Source organism: Coregonus lavaretus (assembly GCF_964263955.1).
Source record: "Coregonus lavaretus genome assembly, contig: SUPER_35_unloc_5, whole genome shotgun sequence".
Taxonomy (NCBI): domain Eukaryota; kingdom Metazoa; phylum Chordata; class Actinopteri; order Salmoniformes; family Salmonidae; genus Coregonus; species Coregonus lavaretus.
The window spans coordinates 825,374-847,469 of NW_028167177.1; the positions used below are offsets into that span (position 1 = coordinate 825,374).

General features: G+C 42.5%; 1 protein-coding gene across 1 annotated transcript in view; it reads right to left on the reverse strand.

The window, feature by feature from the left end:
- Positions 1 to 1,034: 1,034 nt before the first annotated feature.
- Positions 1,035 to 22,096, reverse strand: part of LOC311110400 (uncharacterized protein) — a 65,454-nt gene continuing 44,392 nt past the window's right edge. The window contains exons 4-6 of the mRNA XM_084188948.1: positions 3,847 to 4,011; positions 2,905 to 3,016; positions 1,035 to 2,703 (exon numbers count right to left, since the gene is read on the reverse strand). Of these exons, the coding sequence (XP_084045074.1) occupies positions 1,673 to 2,703; positions 2,905 to 3,016; positions 3,847 to 4,011 (1,308 nt within the window). The 3' untranslated portion in view covers positions 1,035 to 1,672. The remainder of the gene's footprint in view (positions 2,704 to 2,904; positions 3,017 to 3,846; positions 4,012 to 22,096) is intronic.

Sequence of the window (22,096 nt, forward strand, 5' to 3'; positions counted from 1 at the left end):
TATACAAACCAGGTATTGAAATGTATACCCACTTCTCCAGGCACCACTACACCACTGCATAGTGCAGATGGAAAGACAGCAGTCCCACACAGCATGATGTTAAAGATAAGCAGTCCATTCACGCGGACAAAACAAGCCAGTAGGTCCCAATCATAAGAATACAAAAACACAACAACTATTAGGCTAAGCATTTCCTAATAGAAATGTACAACTATTATTTCCCATTGCAAAAAAAAATATCACATTTAGCACACAAAGTAACCAGTGACCTAAAGTTTAAATGCAACAATGTTTCACACACAAGTTATTTTCAAAGCGATGGCTAAGAAAAGCAAGCAAGTTCCAATAAAAAAAACAGTTCCACTCACCAGATGATGATCATTTGAAAACTTCACTTCTTGTTGAAAGTTATTCTTGAAAAGGGAGAAGCTAACAAATTAGCAAAAACATCTTCTTTGATAACAACTGCTGCAGCCACTGCAAACTAGCCTACAACAAAAGATACCTAGCTAGACCACGAGAAAACTACTGCTCGCTATTGTGTAGTGGTTGGCCTTTGAGAAGGCAGACGTTTCCATTTTTGTAAAAATAATCCCACCCATTACAAATCAAAATGTGATTGGTTGATTCCACTGTCACGCCAAAATGTTGTCCTAATACAGTTGAATGGCAGATGCCTTGTATCTAGCCTCTGATGGCCTAGCTAATGGCTTACTTAGCTAGCTAGATTTATCTCCCCAGAGACCACCAAAGAAAAATCCTGATTTTGATTTTTTTTTCTCTTAAGTGTTAACCCTTTCCTTTTCAACAAAAATCTAATAGCTTAAATCAGAACATCATTGAAAAGAATGTAAATATAATTATTTTATAAATCCTTAGCCCTTCTCTGAAGGTGTAGAAGGCCCACGTAGTTTGGGTTAGTAATAATTTGTAGAGTGGCTCTATTTTACCTCAGCATGCATTTTTTCACCATTCTGAATGTCTAAATAATCCATATGTTCTTCTGAAATAGGAACACAGAAATACTGGACATTTTGAACTCTTAAAATGGTGGCGATTTGACAAAATTACAATCATGGTCTTGAATTGGACTCAATTTTTCTGGTCTCGGTCTTGACTTTGTCTCAACCCCTTCCGGTCTTGGTCTTGACTCGGTCTCGCTTTAGTTTAGGTGGTCTCGAACACAACACTGATTCCTAGTCATGTGAAATCCATAGATTAGGGACTAATGAATGTATTTATATTAACTGATATTAACTATAACTCAGTAAAATCTTTGAAATAGTTTCATGTTGCGTTTATTTTTGTTCAGTGTAGAATAACCTTTCTGTAAATCTGGTACACTCGCTTTGATAAAATACATTTTTGAGTACTTTGGAAAAGGTTCAACATTACATTACACATCTTCACTACTTTATTTAATGTAAACATGAATTAAGGCACTATCATTTCCTTATTATAAAACACCAGTATCAATCTAAAGGGACAAATTTTGTCACTCTTCATCAGGTGAAGCATTTTTAGACACCATCACACCAACCATCACCATATCATATACTCTGTCTCATCATACTCATTCTTTCCTCAGTTCACCTCATCCAGTTCCCTACTACATCAAAAATCAACAGAATGAACTACAAACAAATTAATTAGTACTACATATCACTTTACTCTATACATGAGCCATGTGCATTTTCTGCTGGTGTATCCTGAGAGCGCTCCTCTCTGAGAACCTCTTCCCGCAATGCGTACAGGCGAACGGCTTCTCTCCCGTGTGGACCATCTGGTGCATCTTCAGATGGTGCTGGTGGGAGAACCTTTTCTCACACTGGTGGCAGCTGTAGGGTTTCTCCCCTGTGTGGACCCTCTGGTGCAGCTTCAGCTGATGCTGGTGGGAGAACCTCTTCTCACACTGGGGGCAGCTATAGGGTTTCTCCCCTGTGTGGACTCTCTGGTGCCTCTTCAGGTGGCCAGCCTGGGAAAAGCGCATGTGACACTGGCTACAGCCAAACGGTTTCTCCCCCGTGTGTATCCTCTGGTGGATCTCCACCTGTTTGGGGAAACTGAAGGCTTTCCCACAGAACGAACACGGGAAGCGCTTCTCTTTGCAACCGGATCTACTGATGGCGTTACTACTACTGTCATTTGTCAATGGCCTTGTGTAGCTATTTAGTGTTGAGGCACTGGCATTGTCTGAGGTCTGGTTTAACATTAGGAGAGTGTGAGGAGGATGAAGGCCAGGGAGTGTCTGTGTTGTCGCAGGGTCCATGTTCCAGTTGATAGATCCTATAGAAGGCAGGCTGAAGGCAGCACCTGTTAGGGGGTTAACCTGAGGCACCATCAGTCTCTCTGAATCACAACTATAGGAGCAGGACGGAGCATCGCGAGCCAAGTCTGTTCTCTCCCTCCACATACGGATACCTCCCCGTCCCCGCAGACCAAATCTACACCTCGCCCTGGTCTCAGCCAGTCTGTTGCCATGGAGACTAAATTCAGTTGTTTTGTGTTCGACTATCTGTTTCTGGTTCTGGTTAACAATGTTGTTCCCCAGCCCAGAGTTGAGGACGCTGTCCCATCCACTGACCTCGCCTCTGGTCCTGGCCTTCTCAGTGATGTTGTCCCCTGGGCCCTTGGCTGCACCTGTCTGGGTCTGGGAATCCAAGATGGCCACCCAGTCTCCTCTTTTAGCCTCCATCCAATCACCTGCAGGAAGAGGTTAGAAAATAGACTTTACAAACATGGAAGAGAACTCTATATATGGATTTTTTATTGTTGTCAATTATCAGGTCAAGTTCATACATTATAATGTGTGTTTTTATATGTAAACATAAGTTGTATTGATTTCATTTTTTTAATGAAGAAAGATAATAGCCAGGCGCATCACTATATGTATTTCTCCCTTACCTTGCTCCCCCATCTTTACTCCACTCAGCAGGTCAATGCTCTCTGGTCCGTCTTCTATTGTCTCCTCTTTGACCAGCAGCAGATCAGGCTTCCCATCCTCCATGTCTACTGACTGTAAGAGATACAGAGTGAGAGGATGTTGGATCAAGAAATCTGGGTAACACTTTACTTGACACCTAGCATCATAACCACAGCTGACATAACTTGTCATAACACTGTCATGACACATATACTTAAGACCTCTTGTGACATATTGCATTATTTTATGGCTGATTATGACCCCTACATAAGTGTGTCAAAACCCACAACCTACCTAGAACATTTTCTGAAATTAACCATATTAAATTATTGTAATTGAACACACATTGATGTCAGACATGCACCTACCCCAATGCTCTGTTGCTGATGAATGCAAGAGCAGATTTCAGGAGCAGGACAAGACACCCTGTTTTTGACTAATGCCTGACATAAGGCCATGTATGTGATAGGCCTATCTGGCTTATATGATGGTCATAATGCTTCTTGACAGTGTCATAAAGTATATTTTCTTAGTCCAAGTAAAGTGACACAGTATGGTCATAATGCTTCATGAGTGTCAAAGTGTATTTGCACCCTGTTATGGAGCATCTTCTGATTGGGCAATGAGGGATTGCTATGAGTACTATGCAAACATGTTAGTTGATTTGATTACTTGACACTCTTTAATGGTTTGATAATTTAAAGGCATGGTCCCACACTTAAGACAAAATTAATCAAGACCTGGGCCCGTATCCACAAAGAGTCTCAGAGTAGGAGTGCTGATCTAGGATATTTCCATATAATCTTATTCATTATGATCTAAAAGGCTAAACTGATCCTAGATCAGCACTCCTACTCTGAGAGGCTTTGTGGATACGGGCCCTGACCTAATACCATTCAGACAGTAGTTCACAGTGGGCTCACCTCAGTGAGACTGTGTGTGGTCCTGTGCTGCTCAGCTGGTTCCTCTGTGGGTTCAGGAGGAGGTGTAGTCTGGTTGTCCTCCACGACTATGGTCCCCTCAGGGTTCCCCAGACCCTCCTCACACCCCTCCTCCTTCACCAGCAGCACCTCTGGACCCTCCTCCTCCTGGAAGAGACAGGTGATACAGATTACACAGACATACACTCCCTCAGGTACGTACACACAGATAATAAACACACTTTCAACATGGAGTGTTTACCCATCCCCACTACGTTTGAGTCCTATACTGTAGTTACAGAATGACTTCATTGTTGTTAAACCCATCATGGTGGACATAAACATGTTGTCAAGTCATCATCAGACAAACCTGACTAAACTATTGTGATGTGTACAGTAGGTGTTTGTTAGTGTGTGGGTATGTGTAGGTATATTTAGTAAGAGTATATTGGTTATAAAGCGCTGTCAGGTGTATGCAGAATAGGGTGAGATCAGATGTGATGTATATTAAAGAGAGTATCAATGAAAGTCTTAGAATGAAAAGTCCCATTTTGTGTTTATTAAACATAAACAAGTTTTAAATACACCATATGAAAACCACACATACACCTGTCTCAACAAAAAATCTGCATGAACTTGATAAACTACAACATTAAGAACACCTGCTCTTTCCATGACAGACTGACCAGGTGAACGCTATGATCCCTTATTGATGTCACTTGTTAAATCCACTTCAATCAGTGTAGATGAAGGGGAGGAGACAGGTTAAAAATCACAGATGAAGGAGAGGAGACAGGTTAAAGAAGGATTTTTAAGTCTTGAGACATGGATTGTGAATGTGTGCCATTGAGGGTGAATGAGCAAGACAAAATATTTAAGTGCCTTTGAACGTGGTATGGTAGTAGGTGCCAGGTGCATCAGTTCATGTCAAGAACTGCAACGCTGCTGGGTTTTTCACGCTCAACAATTTCCCGTGTGTATCATGGTCCACCACCCAAAGGACATCCAGCCAACTTGACACAACTGTGGGAAGCACATTGGAGTCAACATGGGCCAGCATCACTGTGGAACGCTTTCAACACCTTGTAGAGTCCATGCCCTGACGAATTGAGGCTTTTGAGGGCAAAAGAGGGGGGTGCAACTCAATATTAAGAAGGTGTTTTTAATTTTTGGTATACTCAGTGTATATGCCTTATATATATATATCACACAATGGCTGGATGCAATATTCTACCCAGGAATATTCAACACTGAAATAAATCTATTCCAAATACATCTGTGGATCTTTTCTGTTGACAACAATTAAAATTCATCTTTGTCTTTAATGCAGGGTTTAAACTATCTACTTTCTATGTTATAGAGTGAAATAGCTCCTCTTGGAGAACCTCTTCCCGCAGTGTGTACAGGCGAACATCCTCTCTACTGTGGGGACCTTCTGGTGCATCTTCAGCTGGTGCAGATGGGAGAACCTCTTCTCACACTGGTGGCAGACAAACGATTTCTCGCCTGTGTGAACCCTCTGGTGCCTCTTCAGGTCACCAGCATGGGTGAAGTGCATATGCCACTGGGTACAGCTGAAGGGTTCCACCCCTGTATGGACCCTCTGGTGAATCTCCACTGTCTGGAGGCAGCTGAAGCCTTTGTTACAGAACATGCAGAGGAACCGTTCCTCTTTACTATTGCCTGATGTGGCTCCCCCTCCCCGAGGCTGGGCTTTAGCTCTGTTGTTTGAGTTCAATGCCTGATCGGAAAGGGTGTTCCCATTTGAATCGGAAGGCCCCATCGAAATGGAAACTGGGTCACAATTCCTGAGCGAGTGTAAGTGTGGGTCGTGACTTCTGGATTTGTCTCTAAGCTTTCCCTGTAATCTAAGAAATCTCTTATCTTTATTTGTAATGCAAAATTATATTATTTTATAACATGCGCTTTCTCCCGCGTTGGATAGCGGTCGCTGTCCGCGTTTCTGAAACACATCAGTGCGCTGTTGAATTGGCTCCTTTAACTAGACCATGTTGCTATGTGCATAATAGCAAAGTTAACCAGCATATCGGTGTTGAGAACAATGCGGCGGAGGCAGCAGCTGAGTTAGGAGACGAGAAAACAGCCCTTGACTTAATTGTCTAAGAAAAGTGAGGAGAGAGGAAACCAACTTAATTAGGTCTATAATCAATAGCCTAACTGTCAAATGTGCCTGGCTTTATAAATCATCCATATCTACAGAAATAAGACAGAACTTGCTTCTGTTTCCTGTTTGAGTGTTTGTTTAATAGCCTACTGATTCCGTGAGCACCAAGCCTCATGCAACAATTTCCCAAATGTGGCTGTTTTTAATCTTTGCTATTCTGTAATAAAGGCTTTACACTTTGTTTTCGTTAGAACAGCATCTCTGGTATTATTTATTTAGTGTTGTTTACACTGTTCGTCTGAAAAATTTATTATAATAATAACCCTCTTTTTCTTGATCTCCTTGTTATTATTATTATTATAATGATGATCATAATAATAAGTAATGTCATTATCATTAGTAGGCTTAGTATAGCAGCCTTGTATAACCACCGTCAAGCTGTAGGCCTAAGAGCGCATCCTGTTTAGGCTTAATACTGTAACTTTCTTAGGCCTATATTTCAATACTTCGGAGATTGCATTCACGAATGCAACTGTTTTTAGTCTTTGCTGTAATAAAGGCTTATTTTATTTATTTATATATTACAACAGACTCTCTGGGAACCTTATCATCTATTTAGTGTTTACATTGTTACAAACGGTCAGATAAATTATATTGTAATCTAACAGCACCTGTTTGGTACACATAGGCCTAATATCCACGCAGCGCTTACTCCATACCTTATTTTCTTGAGCTACAGTATTTTCCACAACTAGTCAAATGTATTCCACACATCTGACTTCCCCTTTACCTCCTGCGCAACCAGTAAACATTCCCCCATTTTGAGTTTGTCACGTCCTCTGCATCCATTTTGCTGTCACATGAGTTACGGCATTCAGAGTTTATAACCAATTTATTGATGTGATTATGATATGCTATAGGTCAGGCCATATTGGTCACGTGCATGTGATGCATACATGTGTCACGTAAAGACAGCAAGGGTTGAGGGAATACGGAATGTTTTTCCTAAACAAATTAGATTTTGGTAACAACTTTTCCGTCAGAAATGGCTATAATTAGGCTACGTTGCAACTTCAGCAACACAGACAGCGCTATACACACTGATGTTCTGTGGTGGTCACTGCAGCAGGGAGGAGAGAGAGTACTAGTCGGGTACTAGTACACAGTCACTCGCTGTCTTTTTTTAAAACAAAGCGCAGCAAGTCTGAGCCAGGTGGCACAATCAAATCAATTGCGGTCGGACTCCCTCTAGTCATTTGTGTGTCTTAATTATTTCATCAAACAGTTCGCTTATAGCATCAGACAAGCTCAGTGCATATATTTGATTTGATTAAAACACAATCGATTGGTCGAAAGTAAAGACAACTCTGTCGACCAAGATTTTATTTTAGTTGGTAAAAGCCCTAGTGTGTAAGAGCCTTTGTGTTACAGTTAAAGTCTCTGTGTCGGTCTCTGACTTGAGGACGGCGTTCCACTGACCTCAGTGATGCTTCGTCTGGTCCTGGGCTGGGGTGCGGCGGTGGATAGGTCCTCCGAGGCTAAAGGGAGTTCCACTCCAGCCGCTGCTCCAGTCTGGATGTCTCTGCTGTCTCGTGGGTCCTCCTCTCCTTCAGTCCTCTCCTGCTTGACTAGAGACGATCCTCCAGGATCTGCAGCCTCTGCATCTTCAGACTGACACAAGAAGAAAGGAGGTTATTAACGGTTAGGGGAGTGAACATTTAAATGAAATTGGGATTGTTAACGTTTAGAAAAATCACAAAACTACCACTAACAGGTCCCGATCATCATAAAGGGAACCACTTAAATTATGGTGTAACGGAATTACGCTTTTACTTACAGATTTTTCACTTTAAAATGTATGCCAAACAAAAACCATTGATTTCAAAGTTTAACAAACCATACAACTATGCACAAGTACTACTTTGAATAATTTATACAGAACATTTCACATAAACACATTTACCGGAAGAACTGTGCAAATGCAAAGTTTGGTTACAGAATCTCCCTCAGTTTTTTATGCGACCATGTTTTCCAAAAACTCTTAAATATCTGCTCTGAATTAAGTTTCAAAGAAGTCTGCAGAAATAATGGGGTGTCAGCTATGACATGACACCTTGAGTTTGAAGAAATGTATTTTGGTTATTGAACTACAGTAGGTGAAGTGGATTTACATCCATTAACAGAATTACATAATGGGTCCCTGATCTGTACTATACAGAAAGGCATAATTATGTATATGAATATCATTCTCTTCATAATGATGTATCCTGAATAGGTACCCTAAGAAATATGTATTATCTGTATATTGCATATTTGGGTATTATTTTACACACTGGCTATTATTCTAATGAGCTCCGCCCCCAAACAAGACCACATTTGGTTGATCGGGACCAGACAAAATGTAAAACCATCATAGACATCCATGTTTCACAAGTTTGGACATCACAGTACAGCACAGAGTAGAGTACAGCATGTGTTCAGTACAGTACATTATACTGTACTCTACTCTAGTGTGTTCTACTGTAGTTTTCCCGCTGCAGTCATTTAGCGGTGGCGCTGCTCCACGGCAAAACCATTGTTACCACGGCAAAACAAATCCGCCACATAAAAAAATATTTATCCCGAGGCGCACTTTGAAGATGATAAAACAGTTCACATTTACTTTTCCTCTGCAAACTAAACGAGTAATGATGAGTAAAACCAGGAAACCCTATTTACTAGTTGGCTTGTTGTTGTGTGTACTATTCGAGATAAATATTCCTATTAAGTAGGATTGGCCGATATTTGGGGAGACCTCTTCTACAATATGCTACTCCAAATATCCATATCGTTTTTATTTACGATTTTTGTCACATTCTAGTCACATTCTCATTACAATCTTAGTATGGAGGAAAAATAAGGCTTAGTTAATTAAACTTGATATTCAACATATTAATACAGCCTAACTGATAAAACTACACAGTTTTGATTTGTAAAGTTCAAATAGATTACAGATTTGCAAATAATTATATATTGTCGTTCACTTCACGATATATCGTCAATGTCAAATATCACAATATTCAATTTAATCATATCGGCCCAACCACGCGCTCTGACAAGCAGTCAATGCACAACAATTCATAATGCAATCGCGAGGAAAACTGTTTTAATGGCCTTTCTTAAAAAGAGAAGGATCCCAGCTTTCCATTCCTACTTTATTTATTGCTCAACTCCTAAATAACGCGAACTGCACCATTTTAAACCCAGAGTTTTTAGCGGTGGCATGGTTAAGCACGTTACTGCTCCACAATTTGCAATGAGTCCATAGGGGAGAGTGGGGCTGAATGTAACCCTGGTCAGTTGTAGGGTAACTTGGGGTACAAAACACCTACCTCAAAATAATTTTTGTGGAGTGACTTAAATTGTGATGAGACATATTCTTTGTTGAGCAAGAGTCGTGGCAACCTGGGAAAGTGTTGGGGGAAGAAATGGTGACATTAAGTGGTTTATGTGAGAAGTACAGGCAATGGGGGTGATTACCCCGGGTGGCATTTTACCCCAAGTTACCCTAACAGGTAGGCCTACATTAGTGGTGGCACTGATTAGCTGTGATAAAGTGAAAATCTGAGGCCGCACCCAACCCTAACCCGCAAATATAGAAAATGCGCTGTAGAGTTCACTTTTTTTATCTTGAACATTTATTGAACAATTATGTTTTTCTTCAACATTTAGGCTATTCATTTATTCAATATTTAGGCCTTTTGAACAGTATGTGATGATTAGCTCTCTCATCACATCGAACCACCGTTCTCCATTCCCCACGCACGTCAAGTAGCCTTATTTCTCTCAAATGTTGTGCACAAATGTGTTTACATCCCTCCTTTGCCAAGATAATCCATCCACCTGACAGGTGTGGCATATCAAGAATCTCATTAAACAGCATGATCATTACACAGGTCCACCTTGTTCTGGGGACAATAAAAAGACCACTCTAAAATGTGCAGTTTTGTCACACAATACCACAGATGTCTCAAGTTTTGAGGGAGCGTGCAATTGGCATGCTGACTGCAGGAATGTCCACCAGAGCAGTTGCCAGAGAATCTAATGATAATTTCTCTACCATAAGCCACCTCCAATGTCGTTTTAGAGAATTTGGCAGTATGTCCAACCGGCGTCACAACCGCAGACCCCGTCTAACCACACCAGCCCAGGACCTCCACATCCGGCTTCTTCACCTTCGGGATCGTCTGAGACCAGCCACCCAGACAGCTGATGGAACTGTGGGTTTGCACAACTCAAGAATTTCTGCACAAACTGTCAGAAACCGTCTCAGGTAAACTAACCTGCAAACAGTTTGCTGATGTCAACATTGTGAACAGAGTGCCCCATGGTGGCGGTGGGGTTATGGTATGGGCAGGCATAAGCTATGGACAATGAACACAATTGCATTTTATCAATGGCAATTTGAATACACAGAGATACCGTGACAAGAACCTGAGGCCCATTGTCGTGCCATTCATCCGCCCTCATCACTTCATGTTTCAGCATGATAAGGCACAGCCCCATGTCGCATGGATCTGTACACAATTCCTGGAAGCTGAAAATGTCCCAGTTCTTCCATGCCCTGATACTCACCAGTCATGTTTGGGATGCTCTGGATCGACATGTACAACAGTGTGTTCCAGTTCCCGCCAATATCCAGCAACTAACTTCGCACAGCCATTGAAGAGGAGTGGGACAACATTCCACAGGTCACAATCAACAGTCTGATCGGCTCTATGCAAAGGAGATGTGTTGCGCTGCATGAGGCAAATGGTGGTAACACCAGATACTGACTCGTTTTCTGATCCACGCCCCTGCCTTTTTTTGAAGGTATCTGTGACCAACAGATGCATATCTGTATATCATATGATGCAAAATGCATCATACGGAGATGATTTCTGTATTTTGAAAGTTACATATCTTGAAAACTTGAGTGCTGACAAGCAAAATATTTTGGGACTATGTCAACAACGGACGAATGAAACAAATACCAAAATATTGTTTTTGGGTGGAGTTTTCCTTTGAAGTCACCATTGGCCTCATGGTGAAATCCCTGAACGGTTTCCTTCCTCTCTGGCAACTGAGTTAGGAAGGACGCCTGTAACTTCGTAGTGACTGGTTGTATTGATACACCATCCAAAGTATAATTAATAACATGTTCAAAGGGATATTCAATGTCTGCTTTTTATTTTTTACCCATCTACCAATAGTTGGCCCTTCTTTGCGAGGCTTTGGAAAACCTCCCTGGTCTTTGTGTTTGAATCTGTGTTTTTAAATTCACTGCTCATTTGAGATGGAAGGGAGTTCCATGTGAGTTCCATGTGATCATGGCTATATACAGGGTCAGTTCCAATTACATATTTCCAATGTGCAGGTATACTGGAGTGATAGAGGTAGATACTGTATGTATAGGGGTAAGGTGACTAGGCATCAGGATAAATGATAGACTAGCAGCAGTGTAAATGAGGACTGTATGTGTGTGTGTGTTTGTAGAGTCAGAAAAAAATTGTGAATGTTATGTGTGTATTGGAGTGTCAGTGTGCGTGAGTGTGTAAAGTCCAGTGAGTGTGCGTAGAGACTGTGCTAAAAATAAAATACAATGGTCAACTCAGATAGTCCGTGTAGCCATTGTGTTAGCTATTTAGCAGTCTTATGGCTTGGGGATAGAAGCTGTTCAGGAGCCTGTTGGTGTCAAGACTTGATGCACCGGTACCGCTTGCCGTGAGGAAGTATAGAAAACATTCTATGGGTTGTTGGAGTCTAACGATTTTCCGGGCCTTCCTTTCACACCACCTGGTATAGAGGTCCTGGATGGCAGGGAGCTCGGCCCCAGTGATGTACTGGGCTGTCTGCACCATGTGATCGAAGGTGGTGCTATTGCCATACCAGGTAGTGATGCAGCCAGTCAAGATGCTCTCAAAGGTGCAGCTGTATAATTTTTTGAGGATTTGTGGGCCCATACCAAACCTTTTCAACTTCCTGAAGGGAAGGAGGCGCTGTTGCGTCTTCTTCACAACTGTGCGCATGTGAGTGGACCATTTTAAGTCCTTAGTGATTTGGCACCGAGCAACTTGAAGCTCTCGACCCGCTCCACTGCAGCCCTGTCAATGTGGATTGTGGCAGGGCTGAAATGTAGTGGAAATGTTTTTTTGGGATTAAGTTCATTTTCATGGCAAAGAGGGACTTTGCAATTAATTGCAATTCATCTGATCACTCTTCATAACATTCTGGAGTATATGCAAATTGCCATCATAAAAACTGAGGCAGCAGACTTTGTGAAAATTAATATTTGTGTCATTCTCAAAACTTTTTACCACGACTGTACATTGAAGGGCAAAACATGCTGCTCTGTCCTGGGCCAGCTGCAGCTTTTCTAGGTCCTTCTTTGCAATACTTTACCATATCACCGGCAATACGGTCAAGATTAGATAAAACTAGAGCCTGCAGGACTTGTTTGGTCGACTGTTACGTTTATCACAATTGAATCAATATGCCTTGACTATGACAATTTACAGTCTAAGGCAGGGTAGCTCTCCAGGAACAGGGTTGGAGAGCCCTGGTCTAAGGTGACACCAAGAGGTTTAGTCTCATCAGCCACATCATTGATTATCAGATGCAGCTGAGGTCTACACCTTAGGGAATTATTTGTACCAAATACAATGCTTTTAGTTTTACATATGTTTATTCCTAGCCACCTATTTCGAAACTGACTGCAACTCTTTGTTTAGGGTTGAGTGATTTCACTAGCTGTGGTTGCTGATGTATATAATGTTGAATCATCAGTGTACATAGACACACAGGCTTTGTTGAATGCTAGTGGAAGATCGATAGTCAAAATAGAGAACAGTAAAGGGCCAAGAGCGCTTGTTTCAGACTCTTATGTATAGCAATGCTGCTATCAGTTGGGCTACAGGTGATGAATGCTTATGGCTAATAGCATACCTAATAATACGGACCATGCATAGGCTATATGCATGGTCAAATATTAATAATTTTAACAATTATTTCTACAACTATGTTATTGGGCTCATATCTGGAGGTGGAAATTATATTTTAGATGGTGTCAGCATAATTTGATTTTTCATTCATTTTGGAGTAGAATATCCTTTTAAAAAGACACCAGAACTGAACTTCTCAGTCCCGCTACATAAAAATTCCCTGTCTCCTTTTCCTCCACTGCTACAAATGTTCCCAGAGAAAACACTGCTATACTGTACTGAATTCTACTCTACTGTACAGCACTCTAGTTTTCTTTACTGCTCTGTACTGTTCTCTACTGTACTGTACTGTGCTGTCCAAACTTGTGTTACATACAGTGGGGAAAGTAATCAGCCACCAATTGTGCAAGTTCTCCCACTTAAAAAGATGAGAGGCCTGTAATTTTCATCATAGGTACATGTCAACTATGACAGACAAAATGAGAAAACAAATTCCAGAAAATCACATTGTAGGATTTTTAATGAATTTATTTGCAAATTATGGTGGAAAATAAGTATTTGGTCAATAACAAAAGTTTCTCAATACTTTGTTATATACCCTTTGTTGGCAATGACACAGGTCAAACGTTTTCTGTAAGTCTTCACAAGGTTTTCACACACTGTTGCTGGTATTTTGGCCCATTCTTCCATGCAGAACTCCTCTAGAGCAGTGATGTTTTGGGGCTGTCGCTGGGCAACACGGACTTTCAACTCCCTCCAAAGATTTTCTATGGGGTTGAGATCTGGAGACTGGCTATGCCACTCCAGGACCTTGAAATGCTTCTTACGAAGCCACTCCTTCGTTGCCCGGGCGGTGTGTTTGGGATCATTGTCATGCTGAAAGACCCAGCCACGTTTAATCTTCAATGCCCTTGCTGATGGAAGGAGGTTTTCACTCAAAATCTCACGATACATGGCCCCATTCATTCTTTCCTTTACACGGATCAGTCGTCCTGGTCCCTTTGCAGAAAAACAGCCCCAAAGCATGATGTTTCCACCCCCATGCTTCACAGTAGGTATGGTGTTCTTTGGATGCAACTCAGCATTCTTTGTCCTCCAAACACGACTAGTTGAGTTTTTACCAAAAAGTTCTATTTTGGTTTCATCTGACCATATGACATTCTCCCAATCCTCTTCTGGATCATCCAAATGCACTCTAGCAAACTTCAGACGGGCCTGGACATGTACTGGCTTAAGCAGGGGGACACGTCTGGCACTGCAGGATTTGAGTCCCTGGCGGCGTAGTGTGTTACTGATGGTAGGCTTTGTTACTTTGGTCCCAGCTCTCTGCAGGTCATTCACTAGGTCCCCCCGTGTGGTTCTGGGATTTTTGCTCACCGTTCTTGTGATCATTTTGACCCCACGGGGTGAGATCTTGCGTGGAGCCCCAGATCGAGGGAGATTATCAGTGGTCTTGTATGTCTTCCATTTCCTAATAATTGCTCCCACAGTTGATTTCTTCAAACCAAGCTGCTTACCTATTGCAGATTCAGTCTTCCCAGCCTGGTGCAGGTCTACAATTTTGTTTCTGGTGTCCTTTGACAGCTCTTTGGTCTTGGCCATAGTGGAGTTTGGAGTGTGACTGTTTGAGGTTGTGGACAGGTGTCTTTTATACTGATAACAAGTTCAAACAGGTGCCATTAATACAGGTAACGAGTGGAGGACAGAGGAGCCTCTTAAAGAAGAAGTTACAGGTCTGTGAGAGCCAGAAATCTTGCTTGTTTGTAGGTGACCAAATACTTATTTTCCACCATAATTTGCAAATAAATTCATTAAAATTTTGTGATTTTCTGGATTTTTTTTCTCAATTTGTCTGTCATAGTTGACGTGTACCTATGATGAAAATTTCAGGCCTCTCATCTTTTTAAGTGGGAGAACTTGCACAATTGGTGGCTGACTAAATACTTTTTTTCCCCACTGTAGCTGTCTATGATTGGTTCCAATTTGGTCCGGCCAAGACGGACTGGCCAAACTTTAACTACTTTTCAAGGTCCGTGGACGTCCGGTGTTGGTTGGTGCTCAGTTAGCGAGGATGCTTGTTACACTAAATGGAAAGAGGGTTGGTGGGAGGTGTCATAGAAGGTGTCAGTAAGAGCCGGGAGACAGTAACTGGAGAGAGGAGACAGAGTGGCAGAGCGAGAGAAAGAGGGAGCATGAGAGGGAGGGGTTGTCCAGAATGTTTTCACAGACGCTACAAGCTTGGCAAACCTGTATTTGGGGAGTTTCTCCCATTCTTCTCTGCAGATCCTCTCAAGCTCTGTCAGGTTGGATGAGGAGCGTCGCTGCACAGCTATTTTCAGGAACCTCCAGAGATGTTCGATCGCGTTCAAGTCTGTGCTCTGGCTGGGCCACTCAAGGACATTCAGAGACTTGTCCCGAAGCCACTCCTGCGTTGTCTTGGCTGTGTGCTTAGGGTCGCTGTCCTGTTGGAAGGTGAACCTTCGCCCCAGTCTGAGGTCCCGAGCGCTTTGGAGCAGGTTTTCATCAAGGATCTCTGTTATTTTCTCCTTTCATCTTTCCCTCGATCCTGACTAGTCTCCTTGTCCCTGCTGCTGAAAAACATCCCCACAGCATGCTGCCACCACCATGCTTCAACGTAGGGATGGTGCCAGTTTTCCTCCAGACGTGACACTTGGCATTCATTCCAAAGAGTTCAATCTTGGTTTCATCAGACCAGAGAATCTTGTTTCTCATGGTCTGAGAGTCCTTTAGGTGCCTTTTGGCAATCTCCAAGTGGGCTGTCATGTGCCTTTTATTGAGGAGTGGCTTCTGTCTGGCCACTCTACCATAAAGGCCTGATTGGTGGAGTGCTGCAGAGATGGTTGTCTTTCTGGAAAGTGATCCTATCTCCACAGAGGAACTCTGGAGCTCTGTCAGAGTGACCATCGGGTTCTTGGTCACCTCCCTGACCAAGGCCCTTCTCCCCCGATTGCTCAGTTTGGCCGGGCTGCCAGCTCTAAGAAGAGTCTTGGTGGTTCCAGATTTCTTCCATCTAAGAATGATGGGGGCCACTGTGTTCTTGGGGACCATCAATGCTGCAGAAATGTTTTGGTACCCTTCCCCAGATCTGTGCCTTGACACAATCCTGTCTCTGAGCTTTATGGACAATTTCTTTCAACCTCATGGCTTGGTTTTTGCTCTGACATGCACTGTCAACTGCAGGACCTCATGTAGAAAGGTGTGTGCCTTTCCAAATCATGTCTAATCAATTAAATTTACCACAGGTGGACTCCAATCAAGTTGTAGAAACATCAAGGATGATCAATGGAAACAGGATGCCCCTGAGCTCAATTTCGAGTCTCATAGCATAGGGTCTGAATAATTATGAAAATAAGGTATTTCTGTTTGCAAACATTACTAAACTGTTTTGCTTTGTCATTATGGGGTAGTGTGTAGCTTGAGGATAAAAAAAAAATCCATTTCAGAATAAGGCTGTAACGTAACAATGTGGAAAAAGTAAAGTGGTCTGAATACTTTCTGAATGCACTGTATGCCTTAATTTCCATATGGAAATGTCCATATGCATCTTTCATATTATTTGCCACAGATATGAAGCACTCCGCACATAGTCGTTAAGTTTAGAGTAAGACAGGGAAGCGACAGCAGTGAAGTCCTCTATGGCAATACTTTGAGAAGTTAAATGAGAAAGGGGTGAAATGCAAACTTTGTGGGATGGAATTGAGCTACGGTGGCAGTACAGGTGCAATGCTTAACCATCTGAAACGGAGGCACTGTGAGACCCAAATAGTTGCTGGCATTAGCGCAGGCCCCCAACAACAGCATTAGTCAGGCTCTTCACATGAAATTAGTGTGATAAGGGACGGAGTGAGAAAATCACAGCGCTGATTACAGAAATTATTGCAGTTGATATGCAGCCATTGTCAATGGTAGAGGATGTCTGCTTCAATGCCCTGATGGCATTTCTAGAAACAGACTACAAGATGCCATGACGAAACACTGTGACAACCCGGATGGAGAAATTGTACACTGATTGCTCTGCAAGTACAAAGCGCAAGCTCTGGAACACCCCATACATGGTGTTAACAACAGATTGTTGGACGTCTATGAACACGCTCTCATACATCACCGCAACGAGCCATCACATTGATGAACAGTGGGACATGAAGTCCCATGTACTGACCACTGAGAACATGGAGGAGAGGCACACAGCAGAGAACCTAAAAATGGCATTAACTACTGTCGTTGCTGACTGGGGTGGGGGACAGCAGATTAGAGTAGATTGAACTGCAATGCCCCCTAGCGGTCATACGCAGGACCATATCTGCATTGACATTTTATGACTTTTGTTTAAATGTTTTTTTATGGTTGTTTTACATTTGTCACATCCCTATCACCGGTACATGAGTTGAATTGGATAACAATGTCGTTGGGAAGTCTCACAAGCTCCCCTATGGCAGATCAATGAGGATGTACATACATTTATAAGCAAGTGAATAGCTGAGATAAACAGGCCACATTTGATTTACAAAGTCACTGTAATTTTCTATGCAACACTATTACACTAACCTATATCATGATAACGTGCTGGGTTGAGGTTCCACTCCCCTCATCAACAGTGATAGGGTGGTCATTTCTCCATGTATTGTGTTCCACTGGCTTCACAAAACTCCTGTGGCCTCCAGTGAGATGTCCTTCACCTGAGAGTGTGATTGGGGAAAAGAGGTGGTTAGGTTAACTACTGTCAATGCTCAACGCTATATTGTACACTATTGACAGTCTAGAATTGGCCAGGGTTTTAATGTAACACTTTTCATAACTTCTTGACATACTATTTATTGATTGATGTATTATGTTCCATGCATCACATTCATTTTCATTGAGTAAATAATAGGAAATAAAGTAAATAAATAATCTGGTTAGAATATGATATTATGTGTTTGTGCAAGATAGTTTAGTAATCAGGGGAATTATTGTATACTATCCACAAACTGACCAAGACCCAATTCTGGTTAACCATATCTGTGGTAAAAACATCTTAAGTAACACATGCGCAGAGGGGAACGGGCCTACCTCTTGCCATTCCTCTGTATCTGTCGAGGATCTTGACACTTCTGGGACGACTGACGAGGACGCGCTCCCGTGACACCTTCAGTTCCAGTTGCTGTAGTTTCCTCCGCAATGCCCTGTTTTCTTTGTGGCTTTGAGTTATTTCCAAACGGAACACTGCATAGTCGTCGTCTACGAGTTTACAGATGTCTTCCACGGCTGCATTCGCTAGCACCTCCATGATGGAGGCTATTTGAGTGTGAAAAACCATACATTTATCCATTGTTCGCTGGTTAACGTTAGCAGCTACCTAGCATTACCTAGATAACATCTATCAACTAAGTCCTGTCTCCAACGTGAATTAAACACTACCTGTGTTAAGTATATGATGTTGTGCAGTTAAATGAGTCATTTTGTGTTGCAGGATGTCAATAAACGTCTAAATAACAACAAAAACGCTCATGTGGAAATTGTTCTTGGTCACTGTTCACTTCCGTTTACACTGAAGAGACAGGATCTTATTGGTTGGCATTATAGCTGAAAGGGTGTGGTTAAATTAAAAAGGTATGCGCGCTGTTCTTTGAATTACGGTACTGCGTTTTACAAATCAAATCCACTATGATCAGTATATTTCAAGTTCAGCGCAGACTTGTTTAGAAAGAACTGTGTTAGCAAGAATATAATGACTTTTCCCATCTATATCACCTCAATCAGGTAAATATTCAACTGTCCTTGTTCTAGCCTAAGTTTACTGTCTCTCTAAAAACAGGTATTTACACAAGCCTGTTTCAAATAACAAGTTAATAAGGGGTGTGGTTAATTACCCTCTTACCCAAAGACACTTCACATGATAACTATAATATGTCAGCTAAAGAATGGTTCCCAGATATCCCCTGTGTACATCTCAAGCCACACTGCTACGATTTCTCCCCATTGTGGACACCTATGCCTGATAAGATTAATCAGGAAGAAGGTCTTGTATCATAGTTTGCACTTGAAGGGCCTCTCCTTGGTGTGAACGGTCTGGTGCTCCTTCATATAGTTTGCCTTACCAAAGCGCTTCCCACACGTGTACAGCTTGTCAGCGTCCAACCAAATGCTTGGCCTCCCACGTTGTGACCCAATGACACCAGAGGAGGTAGAAGCAGGAGCCGCCACCCTCAGGTGGTTAGTCTTTGAGCTCCCTCCTTGACCTCTAGCCATTGTTTGGGTGTTGTTGGGATTGTGTGCTGTGTTATAGGCTATGCACCTCTTGTGGTGAACGCCATCCTGACCCGGTCTGTATTGGTGGGGTAACCATGAGGTAGCAGAGGAAGGCTAGACGAGATCATGAAGGGGAGGTTAGACTCCCACCAGGGGGCTCTCCCACCACTCTCTGTGAAGGCTGAAGCACAGGGTAACCTGCTCTGTTCATCATATATACTGTGGTGTTTGTATCATAGGAACAGGAGGGTCTATCTCTATCAGCCCCAGGCTCTTCTTCATCCCTGCACTGAGACTGTGAAGAGAAGGGTCTGGGCTGCAGACTGGATCCCTGACTGGAGCCTATGTCTCTCTGATGACCACCAGGACTGAAGTTGTTCAGTCCACCTGTACACTGTGTGTGTTCTCTGTGGTGGTGGAGTCTCTGTCCCTCGCGGTTCGGGCCTGGTTCCGACTCGAGAAGGAAGAGCGACGGCTCCTGATCCAGGGTCTTGATCCGGGGCCAGTGTTTCAGAGGTCCAGTCTCTCCCGCCATCAACACCGGATATCAGCAGATCCTCATGGACTGCAGACTGTAAACACAAATTGAACAGAAAAGCATAAAGCTTTATATAAGAAACTCTTTGCTGTACACACAGAAACATGACATGATATTATAAAATATTAAACACAGTCAAGCCCATCTCTAACACTGTGATTCAAGTACCTAACAATATGGAGCCATTGGTGTTTATTATTTTAAAAAAGTGTCTGTGTTGATTCAATAATTAAGTATAATGTTTTGGTTCGACTGAGATGAGAAACTCAGTCCCTGCAATGATACAAAAATAACCAAGTCAATTTTGTATTTAATTACAACAAAATGGTCATACTCGCATAACGTTAGGTATCATACTTTTATTACACAAAACAATACTTTTATTTATTTATTTCACCTTTATTTAACCAGGTAGGCCAGTTGAGAACAGGTTCTCATTTACAACTGCGACCTGGCCAAGATAAAGCAAAGCAGTGCGATTAAAAACAACAACAACACAGAGTTACACATGGGATACACAAAACATACAGTCAATAACACAATAGAAAATCTATATACAGTGTGTGCAAATGTAGTAAGTTATGGAGGTAAGGCAATAAATAGGCCATAGTGCAAAATAATTACAATTTAGTATTAACACTGGAGTGATAGATGTGCAGAAGATGATGTGCAAATAGAGATACTGGGGTGCAAATGAGCAAAATAAAGAACAATATGGGAATGAGGTAGTTGGGTGGGCTAATTACAGATGGGCTGTGTACAGGTGCAGTGATCAGTAAGCTGCTCTGACAACTGATGCTTAAAGTTAGTGAGGGAGATGAGTCTCCAGCTTCAGAGATTTTTGCAGTTCGTTCCAGTCATTAGCAGCAGAGAACTAGAAGGAATGGCGGCCAAAGGAGGTGTTGGCTTTGGGGATGACCAGTGAGATATACCTGCTGGAACGCATACTACGGGTGGGTGTTGCTTTGGTGACCAATGAGCTAAGTTAAGGCAGGGATTTGCCTAGCAGAGATTTATAGATGACCTGGAGCCAGTGGGTTTGGCGACAATTATGTAGTGAGGGCCAGCCAACGAGAGCGTACAGGTCACAATGGTGGGTAGTATATGGGGCTTTGGTGACAAAACGGATGGCACTGTGATAAACTACATCCAATTTGCTGAGTAGAGTGTTGGAGGCTATTTTGTAAATGACAGATGTCCTGGCCTCCACAATCCCCCGACCTCAACCCAACTGAGATAGTTTGGGATGAGTCGGACGGCAGAGTGAAGGAAAAGCAGCCAACAAGTGCTCAGCATATATGGGAACTTCTTCAAGACTGTTGGAAAAGCATTCCAGGTGAAGCTAGTTCAGAGAATGCCAAGAGTGTGCAAAGCTGTCATCAAGGCAAAGGGTGGCTATTTTAAGACTTTTGTTGTTACATGATTCCATATGTGTTATTTCATAGTTTTGATGTCTTCACTATTATTCTACAGTGTAAAAATAAAGAGAAACCCTTGAATGAGTAGATGTGTCCAAACTTTTGAATGGTACTGTATATATATACTACATGACCAAAAGTATGTGGACACAAGTTCTTCCACACCGATCTCGATAAACCATTTCTGTATGGACCTCGCTTTGTGCACAGAGGCATTGTCATGCTGAAACAGGAAAGGGCCTTCCCCAAACTGTTGCCACAAAGTTGGAAGCACAGAATCGTCTAGCTAATGCTGTAGTGTTAAGATTTCCCTTCACTGGAACTAAGGGGCCTAGCCCGAAACATGAAAAACAGCCCCAGACCATTATTCCTCCTCCACCAAACTTTACAGTTGGCACTATGCATTCGGGCAGGTAGCATTCTCCTGGCATCCGCCAAACCCAGATTTGTCCGTCGAACTACCAGATGATGAAGCGTAATTTATCACTCCAGAGAATGCGTTTCCACTCCTCCAGAGTCCAATGGCGACGAGCTTTACACCACTCCAGCCGACGCTTGGCATTGTGCATGGTGTTCTTAGGCTTGTGTGCAGCTGCTCGGCCATGGAAACCCATTTCATGACTCTCCAGACGAACAGTTCTTGTTCTGACGTTGCTTCCAGAGGCAGTTTGGAACTCGGTAGTGAGTGTGGCAACCGAGAACATTAGTTTTTACGCGCTACCCGCTTCAGCACTCGGCGGTCCCGTTCTGTGAGCTTGTGTGGCCTACCACTTTGCGGCTGAGTCGTTGTTGCTCCTAGACATTTCCACTTCACAATAACAGCAATTACAGTTGACCTTAGTGCTGCCTTTGACACCATCGATCACCACATTCTTTTGGAGAGACTGGAAACCCAAATTGGTCTACAAGGACAAGTTCTGGCCTGGTTTAGATCTTACCTGTCGGAAAGATATCAGTTTGTCTC